Source organism: Tupaia chinensis, unplaced genomic scaffold (genome assembly GCF_000334495.1).
Source record: "Tupaia chinensis unplaced genomic scaffold, TupChi_1.0 Scaffold000332_1, whole genome shotgun sequence".
NCBI lineage: Eukaryota > Metazoa > Chordata > Mammalia > Scandentia > Tupaiidae > Tupaia > Tupaia belangeri.
In genome coordinates this window covers 2,930,897-2,952,512 of record NW_006159826.1, presented here as the reverse complement: position 1 = coordinate 2,952,512, position 21,616 = coordinate 2,930,897, and the positions used below count along the sequence as shown (strand labels likewise).

At 48.8% G+C, this 21,616-nt stretch overlaps 1 protein-coding gene across 1 annotated transcript in view; it reads right to left on the bottom strand.

The window, feature by feature from the left end:
- The window catches only part of COL6A3 (collagen type VI alpha 3 chain), a 98,633-nt gene that overhangs the window by 31,459 nt on the left and 45,558 nt on the right, over nt 1–21,616 (bottom strand). The window contains 18 exon segments of the mRNA XM_014589125.2: nt 384–472; nt 1,042–1,077; nt 3,193–3,246; nt 3,651–3,716; nt 4,254–4,316; nt 5,000–5,053; nt 5,164–5,208; nt 5,312–5,338; nt 5,883–5,954; nt 6,944–6,997; nt 7,502–7,594; nt 12,114–12,259; nt 13,202–13,280; nt 14,921–15,258; nt 16,688–17,287; nt 19,249–19,863; nt 21,200–21,608; nt 21,611–21,616. The exon segment at nt 21,611–21,616 is cut by the window's right edge and continues 182 nt beyond it. Of these exon segments, the coding sequence (XP_014444611.1) occupies nt 384–472; nt 1,042–1,077; nt 3,193–3,246; nt 3,651–3,716; nt 4,254–4,316; nt 5,000–5,053; nt 5,164–5,208; nt 5,312–5,338; nt 5,883–5,954; nt 6,944–6,997; nt 7,502–7,594; nt 12,114–12,259; nt 13,202–13,280; nt 14,921–15,258; nt 16,688–17,287; nt 19,249–19,863; nt 21,200–21,608; nt 21,611–21,616 (2,846 nt within the window).

Genomic DNA, 21,616 nt, shown 5'->3' with positions numbered 1-21,616 from the left:
CACGACCCGGGCTGGAGCACAGCACAGGCCCCACACGCCCGGCCCGGGCCCCCACACGCACGGCCCTGGACTGGACAGCATCGCGCCAAGTGGGAGGAGCCGCACACGAAGGTCACTGATGGGGACAGGCACATCCATGAAGAAGAGGAAGATGAGAGGTTGCCAGGGGCTGGAGGCGGAGAGCCACAGAGTGACAAACAGGGACTGCTTAGTGGGTGCAGGGTCCCCTTTGGGAGTGATGAAAACGTTTTGAAACTACATAGAGGTGATGACCATGCATGTCGGGAGTGTACCGAACGCCACCAAAGGATTTGTTCTGTGCTATGTGAAAATCAGCCCAATTTTTAGGAGAGAGAAGGTACCGGGCCTGGAGATCATCACAGGGGGTGCGACTGCACGGGGCACCGACCTGGGCTCCTCTGGTCCCCTGCTCTCCCTCGGTGCCTGGCTGGCCTGGACCGCCCTTGTTGCCCTTGAAACAAGAGGAAGGAGGAGTCAGGATGGTTTATGCCCACGTCAGCCCTTTGTGCTAGCATTTCCGAACCCGGGACTAGAACAGTCAGGAAAGCACCTCGCCCTGGTTACGGAAGACTGATGCGCCACCCGGGAGAGAGGCGCTCACGGAGCAGCTGTCTGCCTTTCGCCATGGCTTCTCACGCCTGCCTTTTGGCTTCGTGAAATAGGAATACTTCAACCTACCCGCATCTTTCCAAGAGAAGCTGTGACTGACTGACAGCCAGACAAGTTGGCAGGGCATGGAACCGCGAAGCCCAGGCGCCAGTCATGTCCTCGTCACTCCACCCCGCCCCCGTCCAGGAGTCATTGTCATTCCTTGACGATGACAATGACCGGGAAGAGGCTGAGGTAAGGAGCCAGGAGAACACAGGGCGCCTTCCAGAGCCACAGGAGCCCTGAAGGCCTGGGAGAAGGCGCGTGTTATGCCTGGCGGGATTGCAGGGCGGTCGGCAGAACAGCCCGCGGAGAGTGCTCCGGGAGTCGCCTTGTGCTGCCAGGACAGGGGTGCCCACCTGGGAGGCTTACCTTAGCACCTGCAGGTCCCCTTCGGCCACTGCCGCCCTGTGGGAGAGGTCACACGGTGAGGGGACAGGACGCTGGGCCCCGAGCCTGGGGCTCTCCGGGACTTCTCCTACCTAGTCTCCCATTGCTCAGGGGCCTCCCCGAGCACCCACTCTGTGCCAGAAACCAGAAACTACGCCTCGCCAGCCCCGGGGAGGCTCCATACCCAGACCCCGCCATGCAGCCCTCATCTAGCCAAAGTCCTGCTTCCTCCCTGCTCCCGTTAATCACCCAGATGGAAGGTTTGAGAACTACCCCAGACCCGCCAAGCAAAATAATGACTTCTGGCTGCACTGTCCCAGCCAACTTCAAAAAAGGAATGTGACCGGGAATGTCAACCTGTCTGTTTTTCTTGCATTTCCCTAACTGTACTGAGAAGTAATGAAATATATCCACAGGGAGGGAAGGGAGTCCCACATTCTCCAAAGCGTCCTGGCCAAATTCAACACACACTCGGCCTAGCAAAGTCTCCGAAAGGCACGTCCGCAAAGCTGAAGGCGTGGACTCAGGCTGGGTTCATGCTTTGGCCGCATTGTCCTGGTGCTCAGAGGTGACCCTCAGTTCCACCACGCGGGTGTGCTACTTTAGTAACCCACCAGTTCCCTGCAGTGGCAGGGCTGGGTGTGGGAGCACGTATGAACACGTATAACGTACCCTTGGTGTCACTGCAGGAGCAGGGCTGGTATTCCAGAGGCCGAGATACGGCAGCCCTATCGGGGGCGTGGCCCTCCGCCAAAGAACCACCTACTCCCTCCCAGTGTCAGCACAGTGGTCTTTTGGGGCAACCACGTTGCCATTATCTGCTGTTGTGTCAGCTGCTTTCACGGAAAGGCAGCTCCCAGAGACCCGGGCCGGGGGGTGATGTGGGAGAGTTGCAGCCCAGTAGGGTGGTCCCACGTCATGTCAGCCTGAGCCTGGCACGGGAAAGCGTAGGCCACCCAACCAGTCCTCACTGCGCTGCAAAGGTCACGGAAAGGCAGCTCCCAGAGACCCGGGCCGGGGGGTGATGTGGGAGAGTTGCAGCCCAGTAGGGTGGTCCCACGTCATGTCAGCCTGAGCCTGGCACGGGAAAGCGTAGAAGGCCACCCAACCAGTCCTCACTGCACTGCAAAGGCAAGATCTGAGTCTACAAGAGCCCTCGGTCACAACTGAATTCAAATCCTGCCTTCTGCTGTATGCACGGAATTGGAACGAATTGCACGCATTACGGTCTTTTACGAACTGTTTTGGCTCTGCTCACACACTGAGTGCTGATGGTACATCTTAGCAACTGGCCTATAGATCTCTTCACTTCTTTTCCATTGTGTGACTCATTAGCACTACTCAATGCTTAGATGTTTTAAATAATATTTTCAAATGCAGGTTTTCTTGTGAATCGTAAAAGCGAACTGAAGCCCGTACCCAACCATTGCTCACAGGTGAGTCCTGCCCTCTGCCGGTGCCTCACTCCTGCACTCTCCCTCCCAGGCCTCGCCCAGCCCCAGCCCACAGCTCCCGTGTTCTTTCATTTCTGAGCAGACACTTGTCCTAGGCTCCCACCAGCATCCTGACCTCCCCGGGAGTGGGGGTTCGAGCTTCGAGCCCACTGCCACCCATACAGGGACCTCTTCCAAGCTACAAGGTCCACCTCTCTGGGCCCCAGGAAGCTTTCAAATGGCCGCATAGAGATCATTGACATCACTCTGGTTTTGGCATTTCTTCAACAAGACAGAAAAAAATGCATCACAACTTCCTGAGGACCCGATGGCTTCTCTGTGTCTGTGACAGTAGCGCAGAGCAACAATTACATAAATAACAAGCTACGGCCTCAGCCTTCCTGCCCCTCGCTCCCTCCACTCCCTGCGATAGTATTTGTTTGGGATTGTTAAATATTTACTGGGATAAAACCTGGCCAAACAGCTGAAATCAGTAACGATACTATTTTTAAAAGCATCCACTCAGTGTGCTATTTGGAAGGAAGAGAAATGGGTGGGAGAGGGACAGAAACGGGGCATGGAGTAAATTCTGGGACTGGCGAGGTGCTATGAGCAGCACCATTCGGGCAACAGTGGCTTTGGAAATCCGGGGCATCGCTGAGCATGGCAGCAGAACCCCCACACCACGCAGGGCACTCACGTCCTTCCCGGTTTCTCCGGGCTGTCCAGGTAGGCCATCTCTCCCCGGCAGACCCTGGTGGGAGAAAAAGCATGAGACTCTAAACTGCAGAGAAGCACACCTGACGCTGGGACACGGCATGAGGTCAGCGCGAAGAGGAAGGGCCCGAGTGCAGGAGGGTGGAGTGCGCCAGGTGCGTCCCAGTGGCATTAGCATCAGGGGCAGTCCCACCTCTCCAAGGCTCCGGCTTAGCAAGCATCTTTTGTAAATCTCTAAGGGGCACAGAGGCTGCAGAGAAGCAATGCCTTGGGAAGGTTACTTCGGCTCCCCGGGGAGCTACCCCTGTGAGCACACGGCTGGCTTCCCAGACACCCTGCCCTCCCCTCGACTTCACTCTACAGCATCCTGGGCAGCTGCCGAGGAGACAGAGTGGGCCCTGCCCTCAGCTCAGGGAGAGCCAGGGGCGTGCTGCGCTGTACCATGGGGCCAATGTCACCGGTCTCTCCCTTGGGTCCTCTCTGCTGGCTGTCCCGTCCTGAGTCACCCTGAAAACACAGATCAGGGAAGTGAGCAGGGAAGTCCACTGTTGTGGGTAGGCTGGTGAGGAAACACCAGCGAAGACACCAGCGGAAGGCTCTGAAGGACGGTTCCCTTTGCCACACCCCACCCAGGCAGCATCACTGCAGCTGTGACCAGACCAAACGGTCAGCAAACCTTCCCCCGCCCCCCAGCAGAGGCAATGCTCTCCCCAGCTTGCTCCTCCTGCTCAGGGCCACAGAGGCAGCATGGCCTGGAGGAGTGGCCAGCCCCGATGGACATTTGCTTAAAGATTTTACTGAGCCAGGAAACTGAGCCAAGCTGCAAATGCTTCCCTTTCCAAAAGCCAAGTGAAAGTGTCCCAAGGGCGCATTCGGGAAACGTCACAGCCCCTCCTAAGCAAGGACTCGCAAACATGGCCCGGAGCCGCTCGGAAAGGGTAAGCATGCCTTTTGTCAGCACCACCTCAGCCAGTTCCAGTGGTGGAACCTTCCACGCCCTGTCCCCAGGCTCAGGCCTAAACCAGCAATGAGGGAGGTCCTTACCGGGTCCCCTCGAATTCCGAGGTCTCCCCTTTCTCCTTTGTCTCCCTTAGGTCCTTTGTCACCCTAATGAGAAACACGAAAGGGGGCTAAGAATGAGTTGTTCCCGTTTTGTCGTCCATGTGAGTGTATCCAAGGTTCACAGCACAACGCTGGAGACCCAGGCGGGCCGTGAGAGGCCTGCGTGGGGACGCTCGCGGCACCGCCGTCACCTCCGTCACCGTCTGTCGTGGGACAAGAGCTGCTAGAACCTGCTTGTTTAATCCGAGTCCCTAATACAGCGCAATCTTACTGAACGGCCTCATGTTCGCATTAGTCTCTAGACTGGTTCGTGCCATTTTTATCTCACGCAGAGGGTCATATTCTGCAGTTCCTAACCCTTAAATACAGCAGCTTACTCGGGCTATCATTTACACGTTTACTCATGAAGGTGAAACGCTGGACAGTTATTTCTGATTTGCGAATCCGTGAACATTTCCTGGGAGCCTACTCTGGGCCAAGAACTGGCATTTATTTATAACAAAACAAACGCCGCCCCTGCCCCAGAGAACATTCTCACCAGAGAAGGAAAGAGAACGTGTGTGTCACAGCTCTTAAGGGCATGCAGATGTCATGGACACATGCGGGGAGGGGAGGTCAGGCTGCCTGCAGGAAGTGGCCTTAGTGTGCCCCAGTAAAGGAAATGACTATTGCCCGAAGCAAGTGTTCGTGTCCTTCCAGCGACAGCAGCACAGTGGGAATGCACCTACCCTTCTCCCGGGATTCCCCTTTTCTCCAGAAGAACCGGGCAGTCCTTTGTCTCCCTGCCAAAGATAATAATAGGAGGTCACGCCTGGCAGCAGGTGTGGACCGAGCCCTCAGCCGCTGGACTCGCCGGGACCCGAAGCGGCTTGGTCTTAGTGAAGTCACTTACATCTTCGCCGTCAAGGCCGTCCAGTCCAATCTCACCCAATTCACCCTGTGAGGGAAGAAGACAGGGATGTCGGAGGAATTCCGGCGGAGTAGAGAAGGAGACACACTAGGAAAGTTCCCGATGTAAAACACGAAAACAAGTGCGGTACCTTCTCTCCTGGGAATCCTCGGGAGCCCTGGAAGGCAAGGGGACAGGGAAGCATGAGCCTTTCCAGCATGGCCAGGCCCCCGGCCTCCCGTGCCCATCCAACGCCAGTGTCCGATACAACAGCAGACACTGAGCTCCTGGGCGGCACCCCCACCTCCAGGGCATCGCCAAGTTAGTTTGCTGGAACTGAACACCTGGCTGGTGATGGCTCCAGGCAGAGGGCCAGGCCCCAAAAGGCAGGGAAACAAGCCCCGAAGGCGAAGGCCGACCTACAGCTCATCCACCGACATCCCCACACGCATCTGCTTCTGCTCACCCAGGAGGAACCCAGGGCTCTGGGCCCACGCGGTCCTCTCTAACCCCCTTCCCTGGCCCTCCACCGTGGCTCCGCTCTCCCCGTGAACCCTCGGGCTGCCAGGGACAGTTTCTCCCTCCTCAGGCTCCCTGCCAGCCCCAGCCACACCCTGTGGTAAGGAGCTGCTGGGCCTGACAGCAGAGGTCGGGACCCTCCTCCCCGAGCAACTTTGGGGGATCCCTGTGACCCCACCCCTGCCCACACTCGGCCTGGATACCTTCGTTCCTCGCTGGCCGGGACAGCCCTGGGTGCCCTGAGTGCCGTTCACGCCAGGTGGGCCACGCTCTCCCTGTTGTGGGAGACAGAGACATCCTGTCAGCCTGAGCCCTCGCCTCCAGTTGGCATCACCATGAACAGCAGGTATCAGACGAGGTGTCACCACAGCGAGTGGCAGTCAGGCATGAGCAGAGGCGCCCTAGTGGCCCCTCACTGGGCCTGGCCTTGAACCTGCAGTGACTTTGGGGGAATGGGTCTGTGTGGGCACTGGACTTCCATGGAAGAGCCATGGGCCCAGCTGTGCTCCAAGGAGTCCCTGGGCCCCAGCCTGCCCTGGCCCCCAGCACCACCTCCTGGGGTCCTGGGGAGCTCACCTGCTCCTTTGAACCCCTTTATCCCTGTCCTCAGGTTGGACCTCACTCAAGTGTCTCAGAGCCTCTCAGATCTGTGTCCCTCCAGGCTGCCCTGGAAGGCACCCCTGCTGGGCTTCTCCACCCTCCACCGGACACCTGAAACTCTGCTGACCCCACTTTGCAACACCCCTGAGAGACTCCGCTAAGGGGCGGCCCTATGGCCCTGGAGAGATGGCCCCGCCCATCGCTGGCGTGCTGTCTCGTCAGCCTGCAGGTCTCCACGTGTGGCCCCTGGCATGCTGCACGTGGGGACTCTCACTCCGAGCGTTAAGTACCTCCCTCTGAAACTGAGCAAGTCCACGGGGTCTTCACAAAGTCTATGGCAGATGAGCACTAGGGAAAAACTATGCGTGGATTTCAAAATGGTTTGCACCAAAATAAACTCTTACTTAAATTCCATTTTCCATCAACTTGTTGAAGAAAAAGTTTGTAGCCCTCATACGAGCCCCACACCTCACCCCCGATCCATCAGATAATCAGCTACTTTCCAGGTGTGGCAGTCTGAGGGAAGCCGTTAAGGACATTGGTCACTTTCTCCCAAGGGAAAGGCATCAGTAACTGAATGGCTCGTGGAGTCCACAGCTCAGTCCCAACAGGTACTGACCGAGGAGACAACAATGCCTGAGAGAATAAAACAGCTTTTACTCACGGGTCCACCCTCGTCACCAGGATAGCCTCGGTAGCCATCTTCTCCAGAAAGACCCTAGAAGAAGCAAATGACGGTGTCCGTTACATCCTGTGGCCGTTCCGGTTCTTACTACGTGTCTCTCTGACCCCCTTGGCCCGGCAGCGCCGTATTAAAGCTCATCCTGGCCATAGGAGCTTCCTGGGCCTCAGTAGTTGTTCGTTCATCATTTAGTGCAGCCAGAAGCCTGTGTTTCCTGCTATCTTTCAGACAAATGCCAAGGATCCGCGGCCAGGTCACCCATGACATCCCCTGGCTTGAACATCATTTTACGAACTGAGACACCAGCCTGATAAAGAGGGGAAAGGAGGCTGACACTCACAGCTCCCTGGGAGCGGAGCTGTGTCCAGGGTGGCTCTGGACAAAGTGGCTCGCAGTCTGCGCCAGACCTGGTCACAACACAGGGAGAGCCTTTCTCCTGCCTTGACCGCTGGCAGGCCTTGGTATTAGCGAAATCACAGCACAATGATGTCAGATTCTGAAATTAGCCTAGGGGGAAGAAAAGAATAAAAACTACTGTACCTTTGGCCCAATGTTGCCAATGGGCCCTCGGTCTCCCCTTTCTCCAGAGCATTTACAGGGAACTCCACAGCAAGCTTTCTCTGCAATGTTGTCCTAGCAAATGAGAAAAAAGGTGCAAATCTCAAGAAATGCCTAGCAAACAACCACGAATATGCTGTTAAAGGTCAAAATATGACACATATGACTCTGTGGTATGAGGTAAAGTCATTCCAGGTGGTGTTCCCTGAAGGCTGACCGTGGCCCAGGGCCCAGCTATCGGCAGACAGAGTGGGAGAGAAAAGAGCAACCAACGTGAGATAACAACTTATCCACAGTCATTTCAGGCCGGGCCTTATTTCCAGAAGTTTCCAACACAAATATTCAAGTTTCATAGTTTAAGTGTAACTCTTTTATGTTTCAAGTCCAAATGCATCTAACATTGCAGATGGCCAGGACTGAAGGTGGTTTTGAAATAGACACCCATGACCTGCTCTTCCTCAGACCATGGTCAGAGCCACAGAACATGGTGCCAGCCTGGAGGAGGACTTGGGAGGGTCCGTGGTGTGGGACAGACAAGAGTGGACAAGCTTCTGCACCACAAGCACCACGATTCTGGGTCACTAGTGCTTCTAACACCCAGACCCCCTGGATATTCCCTCCCCTGCCCCTGAGCTCATGTGAGGAAGTGCACACCCCATCTGCTGGGCTAACACATGTGTGTGCATTTCCTCATGGTGAGCTCTCACCTACCCCCTGAGGTCGATCAGCTAATACTGCTTCCTTCCACCCAGCCTAACTCCAGCCCTGGGAAGAAGCAGGCGGGAAGAAAGGGCTGCATCAACTTGTCCGTTTCATTGTTATGAGCCCACTATTTTCACCACCAAAGGATCTGAGTTCACCGCTCACCTCACCTAGCTCAAGAGCCACACACCCACCCAGTTGCAAACCCAGGAATTAACTCCTCTGCTGAGAGAGACTGTGTTGGGTGAGGAATAGGAAGTTCCTGTACTCTCACCTAAGGGAACCAGGGGAGAAGGCAACCGAAGCACTTCTCCCTCCGGAAACAGTCTTAGTCTGTATGTTTTCAAAACAGTGGGCACTGTTTCCTGTTTGGGGATGGCCAGAAGCCATGGTTTGCAATCCCAGCAAACTCATGAATGAAACAATATTTTAAAAGACACTGCTTTCTCACTTTCTTTCTCTCTGTCTCCCTCTGACTCTCTGGTGATTGTACACACCCTAAAATCTCTCTTAAAATATTTTTTAAAAATTATTTTAAAAGGCAGCTGCTAGGACCAGCAGAGGGTATGGTGGTTAAGACACTAGATTCCCAAGAGAAAGAAGAAGCAACAAGGAGACCCTGCAATCTCAGAGATAGAAATACCAACTAGTAGGACCAAGACAAGCTGCCCAGTTTGAGTTCATCAACAGGGACCCCCATCCAGCCTGCTGTGGCGGAAGAGGGGCTCTCTAGCCTTCAAGAACCAATATCTGGTTTCTGCAATTCCAGAGAAAAAAGGAGCAACAGGACACCCAGAGATGGAAATAGAGAAGGGAAATTGGCATAGAGCTTACATAGACCATAGAGAAGTGCAGGAGCACACAGCTACAGAAACATACTCCAAAGAAGTAGGAAGAAGTGAGTATATCATCAGATGACTAAAAATTAAAACATAGACCCAAGAAATAGGAGAAAATCAGGAAACACCTCTCCTAAAAGGATCATCACTTCTCACCGACAATGAATAAAATACAAGTGGATCACAGAGACGTCAGAAAAATAATTCAGACTATTCATTGTATCAATACTCAACATTATGCAAGAGAAAATATACAATCAATTGCAAGAGATGTGAAAATTTACCCATGGCATGAAGGAGGAACTCCATAAGGAGACACACTGAAAAAAATCAAACAGAACTTCTGGAGATAAAGAATGTGTTGTAAGAAAGGAAAACCTTCCTCAAAAGTATCAATAGCAGATTAGACCATGCAGAAGAAAGAATTTCTGACCTTGAAGACAAAACCTCTAATTTAATACAAGCAACTGAAAATAATAGAAGAATAAACATTAAAAATGAGGACAACATAAAGAAAATCCTAGACTCCATTAAATGATCAAATAGCTGCATAATAGGTATTCCAGAATATAAAAATACAGGTAAAGGCACAGAAAATATCTTATATAACTTATTAGCGAAAATCTTCAAAATTTAAAGAGGCATGTGCACATCTAAATTCAGGACAAAAAAAAGGACACCAAATAGATATAACATAAGAAGATCCTCTCTGAGGCATGTGATAGCCAAATTGGCAAAAATCAAATATGAAGAGAAAATTATAAAAATTATAAGAGAGAAATGCCACGTTACTACAAAGTTTACCCCATTAGACTAACATCGGATTTCTCAGCTGAAACAATGCAGACAAGGAAAGAACAGAAAGATATTTAAAACTCTGAAAGAAAAACAATTTTGGCTGAGACTATTATACCCAGCAAGATTATCCTTCAAATAGTAAGGATAAATAAAATCATTCCCAGATTATACACAGACACACACACACACACACACACACACACACATAGAGACTGAAAATATTTATATAGAAAGATAGATAGATATAGATAGATAGATAGATAGATAGATAGATAGATAGATAGATAGATAGATAGATAGATAGATAGATAGATAGATAGATAGATAGATAGATAGATAGATAGATAGATAGATAGATAGATAGATAGATAGATAGATAGATAGATAGATAGATAGATAGATAGATAGATAGATAGATAGATAGATAGACAGATAATAGAGAGACTGAAAGAATTCACCAAAACAAAAACAGCTCTTCAGGAAATATTTAAGGGACTACTCTACCAGGAAAGCTAAAGAGAGACAGATAGCAGTAGGAGAACACAAAACAACTAGAAAATAAAGGATAAGTTCACACATATTGATAATAACATTGAATGTTGAGACTAAATGTAGATTCAACATTTTACATGCAAGCGGGTTTAAATACAAATCCACCAATTATTTGATAGATGGTTGTCCCCACAGGTCTCAGTTTGTGTATTTATTATAATAATTACTCATTCTATAAAACTAGATAATAGAGGAAAAGTCCAAACTATTATAACTGAGGTTTTTTTTTTACTCATTAATTCCAAAAAAGGGCTAAAACCAAGAACTTTGTAAAGCCTATAAATCACCAAATCACTGGCTTTACCATGTCTTTAGTTTTAAACATCTCTTTCCATTTTTTTACCTTTGCTTTTTTGAAGACATTTCTTTATGCACAGTACAGTACTATGATCTTACAAGAACTCACAATATGTGAGTAAAAGTTTTCTTTTTATCTGTCTCCAATGAGCTATTGTTATGTTCAATTTTACCTATCCCTAACTGGACCAATGATTGATACCACAGATTTTTTCAGATTATAAATTCTAATTATCCGCTAAAAAAAGTGAATATGAAAGTGTAATTATGGGATTATAAACTAAAAAATTAAGTTTTTTTGATGAGTATCAATATTAAACCTTTGGGTTTGTTTGTTTGTTTGTTTGTTTTTTAGAGAGAGATTTTTTTGACATTGGGCACATGCACTCACCAGAGAGACAGAGAGAAAGTGAGAAATCACCCCCAACGGGGATGGCCATCCCACAGTCCCTTCTTCTCTATTCTCCTCTCAGGATTTTGAGAATGTAAACACACATGGCTAGCTCGAACCATGGTCAACCATGTGGGAGTCCAGTGCCTTAACCACTTTGCCACCTACTGTTCTCAAATCTTCACACTCTTTATGTCATTATTTCTACTCCTAGGTATACATGTTAAAGCAATTAGACAAATACACATGGCTGCATAAATCATGATTAGTGCATTGCTTTTCTCTGCAGGAAACTAGTGACAATTTAAATATCTTTCACTTAGTAATGACTAAATAAAAGTATAGTCATAAAATGAAATACCAGGCAGTCATTTAAACTGATGTACCTCTATACTCACGGACACAGAAAAATGTACACATTGTATGACGGTGTTAGGGGGAAGGATATTTTAAAGGATGTTCACTAAAATGTATATACTAGTTAAAGATTTTTTTAAAAAATGCCAGATTCTCACATGGCTCACCACAGTTCGAGACCCAGACCCAAATCACGGGGGGTGCATGTGTGCATGCTGAAAATCCTGAGAAGAGGATGGAGGAGAAGGGATTGCAGCATGGCCATCTCCCACTGGGGGGTGATTTCTCACTTTCCCTCTCTCTGTCTCTCTCTGGTACACACACTCCACAGCAAAAACCTAAAAAACAGAAAATAAACAAAGAGACAGCTGCCAATGAGAGCAGAGGGAATGCTAAGGCTTCAGCAAGAGCTGCTTACAGACTCAGTTTCCAGGGCGCAGTTCTTCCAGCTGTTTGCTACCTCCAGTTCCAGGATCTACACGTCATGGTAATAAGGCAGGTCCCATGTGAATTAAATGACCCACTCAGACACCCCTTCACCAGGCAATCAGTGACTCATTCTCCTGATATGCCAAAAAATATGGTATTTCAACTGCTTTGTGTATAAAGACATTTGTTAAATTAAAAAACAAAACAAAACAAAAAAACAACAACTCACAAGCTGCTCCATTAGTTCATAGTCAACGTCCAGCAAGTTCAGACTCAGGGGCCTGTCATACATGAACCCGCGGCCAAATTCCAGATGCATCACTCGCTCCAAGTTGGCTACTCGTTCAAGACCCACGAAGATCAGAGCTTGGACACCTGCAAGGCAAGACATGTTTATCATGGCTTACCTAGGCATTTGAGAAAGGCAAGTATCTTTTCTCATTTTTCGTTAAAGTAACTTCACACATTTAAGTGAAAGCCACTTAATCATACTCATCATCTGCTCTTCAGAGTCGAAATACTAAAACTTGGGACTGCACTGGGTGATTGCCAAATACGTCATTAGCCAAACTTAGTATTATGGATGAAGAAATTGATGTCTGTGAGGCACGTAGGTTTGTAAATTCTCCAACTCTAGTCTTCTGCTATACAGATACGAGTGGAAACACTAAGACCTCCAAAATTAAGTAACAGCATCTCCATCACTTGGAAAAAGTAAGCTAGTTAATGCAACATTCATATGATGGTTGTGCCTCCGTAAACTCTTAAGTTTTGGTGTTAATATTCACTTTCTGATAGTCAGTGCTACCAAATTCTGAAGCAAATGAACAGTAAAATATTACATCTGATAACACAGTTATTCATTCACCTTATTGTTTATTAAGTATTATTCATGCTATATCTTTGCATGTATTTTCATTTAAATGTCTGTCATGTTTTTGAACTGTGGTAACTGCAAACTGAAATTACAGCAATGTTTTTTTGCTACTGAATTAATCTCTAGTGTAGGTGAGGGAGTTAAGTGAATCAATATTCATGATCTTTTGTAAAAGCATCATACTTTCTAGATGTCTTACTCTCTGCGTGAGTCTGGAGTCCACAGGCCTGGGCCAGGTCTTAGTAATAAAGCCCTCTATGGTATAGAAGGAACCCCTGTTAGCCCAACCAGGTGTTGAAGGGCCAAGATGGTGGGAGGAAGAGTTCACCAAGGCAGCTTCTCCCAGGGCATTCCAGGAACAGAGAAGTTTCCCTCCAGGATGGCAGCATACCCTGCCCCACGGGGTTTACTCCTCCTGTTCAGGAAGCCCCAGAATCTACCTTCTTTTTGCAGGTCCTCAGAAGCTCTGTGTAAATCAGCCATATCTCCATCCACTCCGTCAGTGAAATGAATGACCACCTGAAAACAAAAGAGGAGTCAACCTCAACCCAATCTAAAGGGAACATCACGATTGCTGGGAAAGAACCAAGAGCTAGACTGATCTGAACTCATTTTACAGTTGAGGAGACTAAGAGCCAAAGCTAGAAAATGCTCACTCCATGTCCACAGTTCTTTGAACTGTGTAATGAATGAGGTACACAGAGAAGGGGTATACTTTAGTGCATGGTTTCCTTAAAAAAAAAAAAAAAAGCATCAATGAAAATAAAAATAGTTTATCTCATTCTCATATTTACATAATAGAGTTTCAGAAAGTTATGCATGTGCACATGTGTGCATGCATGCATGCGTGTGTTTTAAGCTGAATCATATCCCTCCAAAATCCTTATGTTGAAGTCCTAACCCCAAAACTTCAGAATGTTGACTGTACATTGTACTTGACCTATGATGGGTTACATCCCAACAAGCCTAACATAAGTTAAAAATATCTCAAAACCAAAAATGCATTTAAGGGCCTGCCCCATAGCCTACTGATAAGAGTAGACTATGGTTCAAATCCTGGCACTGGCAGCTTAAGAAATTACATACTCCAGGCATGTGTGTGTGCATACCAGAATCCCAACAGGATGGAGAAATGGAGGAGAAGACACTGCAGTGTGACCATGCCCCCCATGGGGAGGTGCTTTCCCCCTCCCTCTCTGACTCACTACTCTCTCTGCCGAGGGCACATGTCCTCTGACCGAAAGGAAAAACAAGAAACAAAAACCACCCCTGAACTACCAAACTTCACAGCTGAGCCTAGCCTACCTTACCTGCGACAGTACACTCCCATTGGTCAATGGTAGGGCAGAACTGCCTAGCACAGAGCCTACTTAATAATAGTAACGTATTGACTGTCTCATCTAAGTTACTGAGTACTGTACCAGAAGTGAAAACAGAACCACATCAGCACTCAGAGGACGTTTTCTACTGAATGTGGATTACTTTCACACCATTATAAAGTTGTAACGTACAGAGCTGTCGAGAAAGTCATGATGAATTTTTTTCTACGCAAAAATGCATTATGACTTTTCAGATGACCCAACAGTATATCAAACCATGGTATGTCAAGGGGCAGCCTGTATTTGGAGATGAAGTCCTTAAAGAGGCAATTAAGTTAAAAGAGGTCATTAGAATGGACCCTCTATTATTGATGTGTCCTAAGAAGAAGAGAGGAAGACACACAGAGAGAAGACCACATGGAGACTCAGGCAGAAGGCAGTCATAAGCCAAGGAGAGAGACCTGAGGAAACCACCCCCTCTGACACCTAGAACTCAGACTTCCAGCCTCCAGATCACAAATGCCTGTTTAAGCCCTCTGTATCTGTGGGACTTTGTTAGGGCAGCTCTACTAAGAAAATGCAGTGTGTGTGTGTGTGTGTGTGTGTGTGTGCTTGCACATGCATACAGAGACAAACAGAAGTTAGAGCATAGCTTATTTAATGGGTACAATTGTCATTAAACACAAATCAATCACAAAGTTAACTCATTCAAACTTAATGACTGGTTTTCAGAATGTTTTTCAGCGCTTACCTAAGACTAGCAGAATGAGGAAGATACTACATAAAACTGGTCGGTTAATAAATTAAGGACTTTGTACATATAGGCACGAGCAGCCTCACCTTCACACTGTCCGATGGGGACTTCCTGAACTTATTCTGATAGACCTTCAGCGTGTCGGCCGTGAGGACGTAGGGGTGCTGGCCACGCATGGCGCGGAACTTCTCGAAGAGCTCTGGCCGGTACTCATCGAAGTCAAAAGCTTCCACCGGTCCCGTGGGCGTGTTGGCCACCACTGACACCCGCACCGTGGGCGTCTGGCTGCCACTGCAGCTGATTCTCTGCATCTGGCTGATTCTATTCAAGATGGCATCCACCTTGGACTCAAGGCCCTTCTGGGCCACAAATACATTCTGGTCTCTCGACCCATCGAAGCCCAGAATCACATCCAGGTTACAGACTGAAAGGGAGAGGTGCAAGGTGAGCTGGAAGTCCAGGCTGCGGGATGAATTCTACTGATACCCGGGACAAGTACGAGCTAGGGACGTGGACCAGGACATTGCCCGCGAGAGTAGAATGAGACCTTCTATGTCTGAGCTCTGAGAAGCACTTAGGTCTGCCTCTCTCAGGGAAAAATGAGAGTAGCTGCTGGGAACCCAAACTGTAGGCCATTTTAGTGGTCATGATGGCATTAATCAAATTTCGCATGATACTACGTTGTTGGAGTTTGAATGTATTCCAAGTTTGTGCTTTAAATTAAAAGTACATAACATAAACACCCTAACATTGAGCAACTGATTTAATAAACCTGTGATAAATTCATCAATTACCTGGGGGATTAAAGAGGGGGATCTTACAAGGGAAGAACCAGACTTCTACTCCTATCCCAGAACACCCTGCCGCAGTGGTGAGATGAGCCCCGGGCCCCACCCATGCACTTGTTTTTGTTTTTTGTTTTTTGTTTTTATTTCCATTTATTTATTTGCATTCATTCACTGTACATCATTACAGCATACAAAATGAGATTTTCCATCCAGAGTACACTGTATATTGTCTCAATCAAGCACACCAACAAACATGTTATTGTCAGCTTTTTTCCCCCCCATCCTTGATTCCCTATCTCTTACCCTCTGCCATCTCCCACTCTCCTCCCACACTGTCTCTGGTATCTATGTTTGCTTTCTATACTGTTTTCCCCCTACATTTTATTTCATTACTAAAGACCTTAATTAATCTAAATATTTTCATAGCAAACACAGCTGATATATACATTTCCATGAACACAAGTCTAACTTTACACATCCTATAAAGTAGCACCTTGCTGGGGCTATATATCTTACTGCAGTCATTGAATAGATATATTTTTTTCCTGAAACTTTTTTTTTGTAACTTAATTTACATTCTTTCCCTAAGCATCATCACAGCATACGAAATGTGATTTCCCATCCAGTATATATTGCATAGTGACTTAATCATGCATATTATAAAAAAATTTCCATTTCTAGTTCCTAGAATTATTTTTACCCCTCGTTCTGACCCTCTGTCCTTTCCCACCCTCTTCTCACACTATCTCTGGTGTCTACAATTGCCTTCCATTCCTTTCCCTCCCACATTGTATTGATCACACAATTGCTTACATAACCTAACTACTTTCAGTGGTGAATTCACTCATTACTATTAAGAAAACCAGTTTGAACTTAAATCAAAGAAACGCCAAGGAACTTTGCTTAAAGCCAGGAAACAGGTTAGGATTCTGTTCAAATGGTCATGCACTTGTAAGTAATCACACGAGGCAACCGAATGCTTACGGAATACTCAGGAATCTAGTAACTAAAAAACCACATGCATCCATAGGAAAGCATTTTAAATGTGCATGCAGAAGGAGTTACCTCTGAAGACGTCCATCACACCAGGGCACAGGGTTTCGTGCATCGCATCGTGCAAAGTTTCCAAAACCTGCTCACTCAACTCGGACAGCTCCTGCACGCTTCCCACGCGGAACGCCGTGGCACTGTTGGTTGCGATATTTCCCACCTCCTCCGAGTCGATGTTCCTCACGCCAACTGCAAACACTTTGACTCCCTTCTGGGTGAGCGCCTGGCTCATGGCCCTAGCATCCTCCACCGACTTGCCCCCAGTGATCACAAACGCGACCTGAGGGACTCTCTGATCCAGGCGGCTGCCTGCCTCGGGCACAAAGTGGTTCAGCCGCAGGTGCTCAAGGCCCACCCTGGTGTTGGCGTGCCTCCCACCCTTGTAGACGACTTTGTTGATGGCATCGATAATCTGCTTCTTGGTGGAGAAATCCCTCAGGAAGAACTCATCCGTGGGGTCAGAGTTGTACTGGACCAGTCCTACTTGGATGGAGTCGCCCTCTTCGTAAACTGTGTCCACAATTTCAGACACGAAACGGAGCACTTCCTGGAAACTGTCCCTCCTGAAATTGATGGAACCATCCAACAGGAACACGATATCTGCTTTCTTCTTCTCTAAAAGTGATTAAAATGAAAATTGAAGAGATTGGATTGACATGCTCAGAACTTGGTAAAACGGAATTCCAGCCTTCTCATGCAAACAGATTAGGCCAGGAACTCCACAGGCATGAGAGCCAACAGTTGCACACTCAGGAATTTCAGAAAATGTCAGTGAACTTTTTTTGTGTGTGTGTGTGTGTGTGTCTGTTTTTTTTTTTAATACGGGATGGAAGCCAGCAAGTAGTAGTGGTAAAGGCTCTGGCTCCCACATAGCCAGCGGCACTGTTCCAGTCCAGGACCCGAGAAATACACCAGGTGCATGTGTGCCCAAAATCCCAAGAGGAGAATGAAAGAGAAGGATTTGTGAAGTGGCCATCCCCCCAGGGGGGTAATTTCTCACTTTCCCTCTCTGTGTGTCTCTGTCAAGCACATGCACTCGATAGCAAAAACTAAAACTAAAACTAAAATAAATAAATAAAAGATGGTGTCTGGCAGGAGTAGGGGAACATGTGTAAGGAGCAGGACAATGAAGGGCCAGAAAGCTGTAGACTGGAAAGTGGGAAGCAGATCCCATAAGCCTTGGAGGATTGTCTGAGAGCTCTGCTGAAAACTAGTGGCGTGGGGGTAACTTCCAGGGTGCAGTCCATGGAGACACGAGTCAAGAGGAGGTGAGACGTGTGAGCTGTGCCACGACTCGCCTGGAGGGGGCAGTGAGAAGAAAAAGCAAGAATACAGAGCCCAGGAAAAGCAACCCCAACTGTGTTCTCAGGGCATGTGTGATTGGCCCTCATGGGAGGACTGAAAGTCATGGGTGGGGGGCAGGGCCAGTCTGCTCGTGGTTGTCCCAAAGCTTACAGCCAGGACCTTGGCTTAGAAGCTATATGAGGATGACCTCCAGGGAGGTGCTTTCTGATAGTCACTACAGCCCCGTGGAGGTGGGTGCCTGGACGAGGGTGGGCTCCCATCAGGGGCTGACTTGAAAGACCTGGTCAGGTAGGCGCGAATGGCTGACCCCAAAGAAGCTGCCCTATCTGAGAGCTGAGGGTCTGAGAGAGCCTTGCCCTGGAGCCACACTCACCTTCGGAGAGGGGAAGAGCAGTGTGCTCTCTGGGAGGTGTTCCCCTCACAATTTCCACTGAACCAATTCTCCATTTTTATTTATTACTTTTCTCTAAAATTTTACATTTAATCACTATACATCTTCACAGTATACAAAACTGTTTTTCCCAGTGTAATTATACTGCATTCATTCAGCCAGGGCAAGGGTATTACCATACACATTATCAACAGACACCTTTTCATTTCTGTGTCTGTTAAATGCTTTTTTTAGAGAGAGGGATTTTTGCTCTAGAGTGCATGTGCTCACTGGAGAGACAGAGAGAGACAAAGAGACAGAAAGTGAGAAATCACTACCCGGGGAGGATGGCCACGCCACAATCCCTTCTCCTCCATTCTCCTCTTGGGAGTTTGGGCACTCACATACAAGTACCTGGTGTGTTTGAAGTCACTGGGTCTGGGATTCGAACTGTGGTCAACCATGTGGGAGTCCAGTGACGTAGCCATTATGCCATCTGCTGGTCCCAAATGCTTCATTTTTTTTTTCCCTGATCTCTTCCCTCCCACCCCCCACTACCCACCCACTTCTATATTGCCTCTAGCATCCACAGTTGTCCTCCCCGTCATTAGACTCTCCAGCCTTTCATTCACTGTCTGGACAGCAGACATTTGGAATATATTAAGGTGGGACATACAATGCCACACAGATGTCCAAGAACAGGTGAATGGATTGAAAAATCGTGGCACTTATACACTATGGAATACTCAGTCGTAAAACTCTGATACCCTATCACTTGGTATGTACTTTCTAACAGCATCTGCAAAAACAACCCTGAGAGAAATATTAACATGCTAATTACTTTCCTTATTAAAAAGAAACTATCAAAGTCCCGCTCTGAGGTCTAGGTCTTAGCTCATACCTGGCTGTGGAGGAGAAGGAGTGCCTACTCCCGGAGGTGCCGGAGTGGCTCCAGAGGGTCCAAACGAGTTCATTACCCTGTCTTCTATGTTGGGAAGATCTCTGAATTCACGCACTGTAAAGACCAGCCTGGGGTCGTTGGCAATGGTCTGTAACTCTGTCCTGTCAATGTTTCGGTCTCCTACTCCTAAACTCACAATTCCTGAGGAGCTAATCACCCGCGCAGGCCTGGAAATGTCATCTTGGGACTTTCCACCCAGAAACAGGACCAGGTGTTGGGGCACTCCATCCTCTATCCTGCTCCCAGCAGACTTAACAAAGAGATTTTTGGCCACAAATTCCAGAGCTTGGCCGGTGTTCAGCGGAGACCCCCCTCTGAACCTCAAGCGTCGAATGGCTTCGATCACAGGCCCCTTGGACTTGTGGGTCTTCAGGTAGAATTCTGGGAAGACCTGGTTGCTGAACTGCACCACCCCAACCCTCACTTTGCTGGGGCCAATGTTGAGCTTTCGAACAATCCTGCTGACAAAATCTCGGATGTGTGCAAGGCCATCGGGTGTGACACCTTCAGAGCTGTCGATCAGGAAGACAATGTCTGCTGCGTCACTCTCAACAGCTGCAGAGAGAGGACAGAGCGGTCAGCAGGCGCCAGCTGTGGTCAGAGCTTTGCGTTATTTTGCACCATAACATTAACCCACCTTAAGAGCGTACCCGGATGTCAGAGAGGATGAAGGTGGTAATACCCCTGGTCTGTCTACCACACACCACACAGAAGCTTCGCAAAGCCAGACCGTGCCCCACAGAGATGCACGGCAAGTCAGGATAGATAAGAACCCATAAGATAAAAAGAATGTACAAAATTATATATCCTGACATTTGTGGGGTGTCTCTTGGGCTTTTTTTAATTAATCCTTAAAAATTGGGACTTATTTACCAAAACAATCACTACTTCTTGAAATATTATAAGTTCTCCCAAGTTTTCTCCTTCTGAGTTACTCTATTTTAACCTTGCCCTTGTGGTCTGGGTGAGTCCTCACCTAAGAACCATAAATGGCACTTAGAAATTAATCATGGATTCCCATCCTCTGCAGAATCCTGACTGTTACTACCAGAAGAGATTACCGAAGCCAGCATCTCTGCTGTACAAAGAGGTGGCTGAGGTCAAAAGTCCCCCCTTGTCCAAGGCCCTCACTTACTGCCAGTCCTAAAGGTTCTGCCTCTAGCCCAGGGCGCCACTGCAAGCTCCCCAGCCCCCATCGTGCCCCGAACCCAGCTGGGCAGCGCACATGTAAGAACGCTCCATGAAGGAGTTGCGATGGCTCTCCCCGCTGTCTGCTTCCTAATATTTCCTTTAGCTCCACTTCTTGACAACCTCTGCTCCAGGCCTGTGTCCGCCTGTGTAAGCTTTCTACTTACATGAGCATGAGCTCGGACGTACCTGTCCTTTCTAACACCGTTCTCTGAGGTGCCCCGAGGACAGCACGGTGTGTGCGGGACCTGTGCGTTCAATCACGGCTGTGTCCAGGTGGCCTTGGGCTGGGAAGGTGCACGCCCTTACTGAGTGTGCGCACCACCAGCCTGTGGCCTTGGAGCCTGCTGGGTGTTTTCCGAACGGAAAGCTTCAGCGTGAATACACTATGTACTAGTTCGGTCAAAGGTATCACCAGGCACACCGACAGATCGGTTCCATCTTTGTGTCCGCGAAACGTTTTCCTTCCTTTCTCCCCCTTGACTCCCTTCCCCCACACCCCCTCATTTCCCACCCCCCGCGTCTCTAGTATCCAGTTTCTCTCCATGTGTTCATAGCTTCCTGTCTCTCAGTCTCTGCCAGAGAGCGCAGGTAGAGGAGAAGAAAGAGAAAGGGTGCGCGGACGAGTACTACCCGGGCATTAGTGAACAGCGAAGAACGACTCGGGGAGGCTGCGGCGCCGCAGCGGGCCCAGCAGTCTCACCTGGGGGGCGGGCGCTCGCCAGGATCCGCTGGATCTGCTCCGAGGTCAGGGTCGTGATGGGGGTGAGCAGCTTCTGCTCCAGGCTGGGCAGCTCCCTGAAGGTGCTCACGGAGAACACGTACTCGGGGCTCAGCGAGATCTTCACCAGCTCCTCCTGGTCCACGTTCCTGGCTATGGCCAGCGGTGCCACGCCGAACTGCTTGAGCTCCCCTGCCGAGTCGGCCACCTCGTCGTCAGACCTCGCCGACGAGATGAGGACCAGGAACTGCGGGACGCCCTCCTCGATGCGGCTCTCCCGGGGCACCGTGAAGATGTTCCTGACCACGTAGTCCAGGGCTCGGCCCACGTTCACCTGCCTGCCCCCCTTGGGCCTGAGCCGCCTCACGGAGTTCTTCACCTCGTCCTTACTCAGCTGTG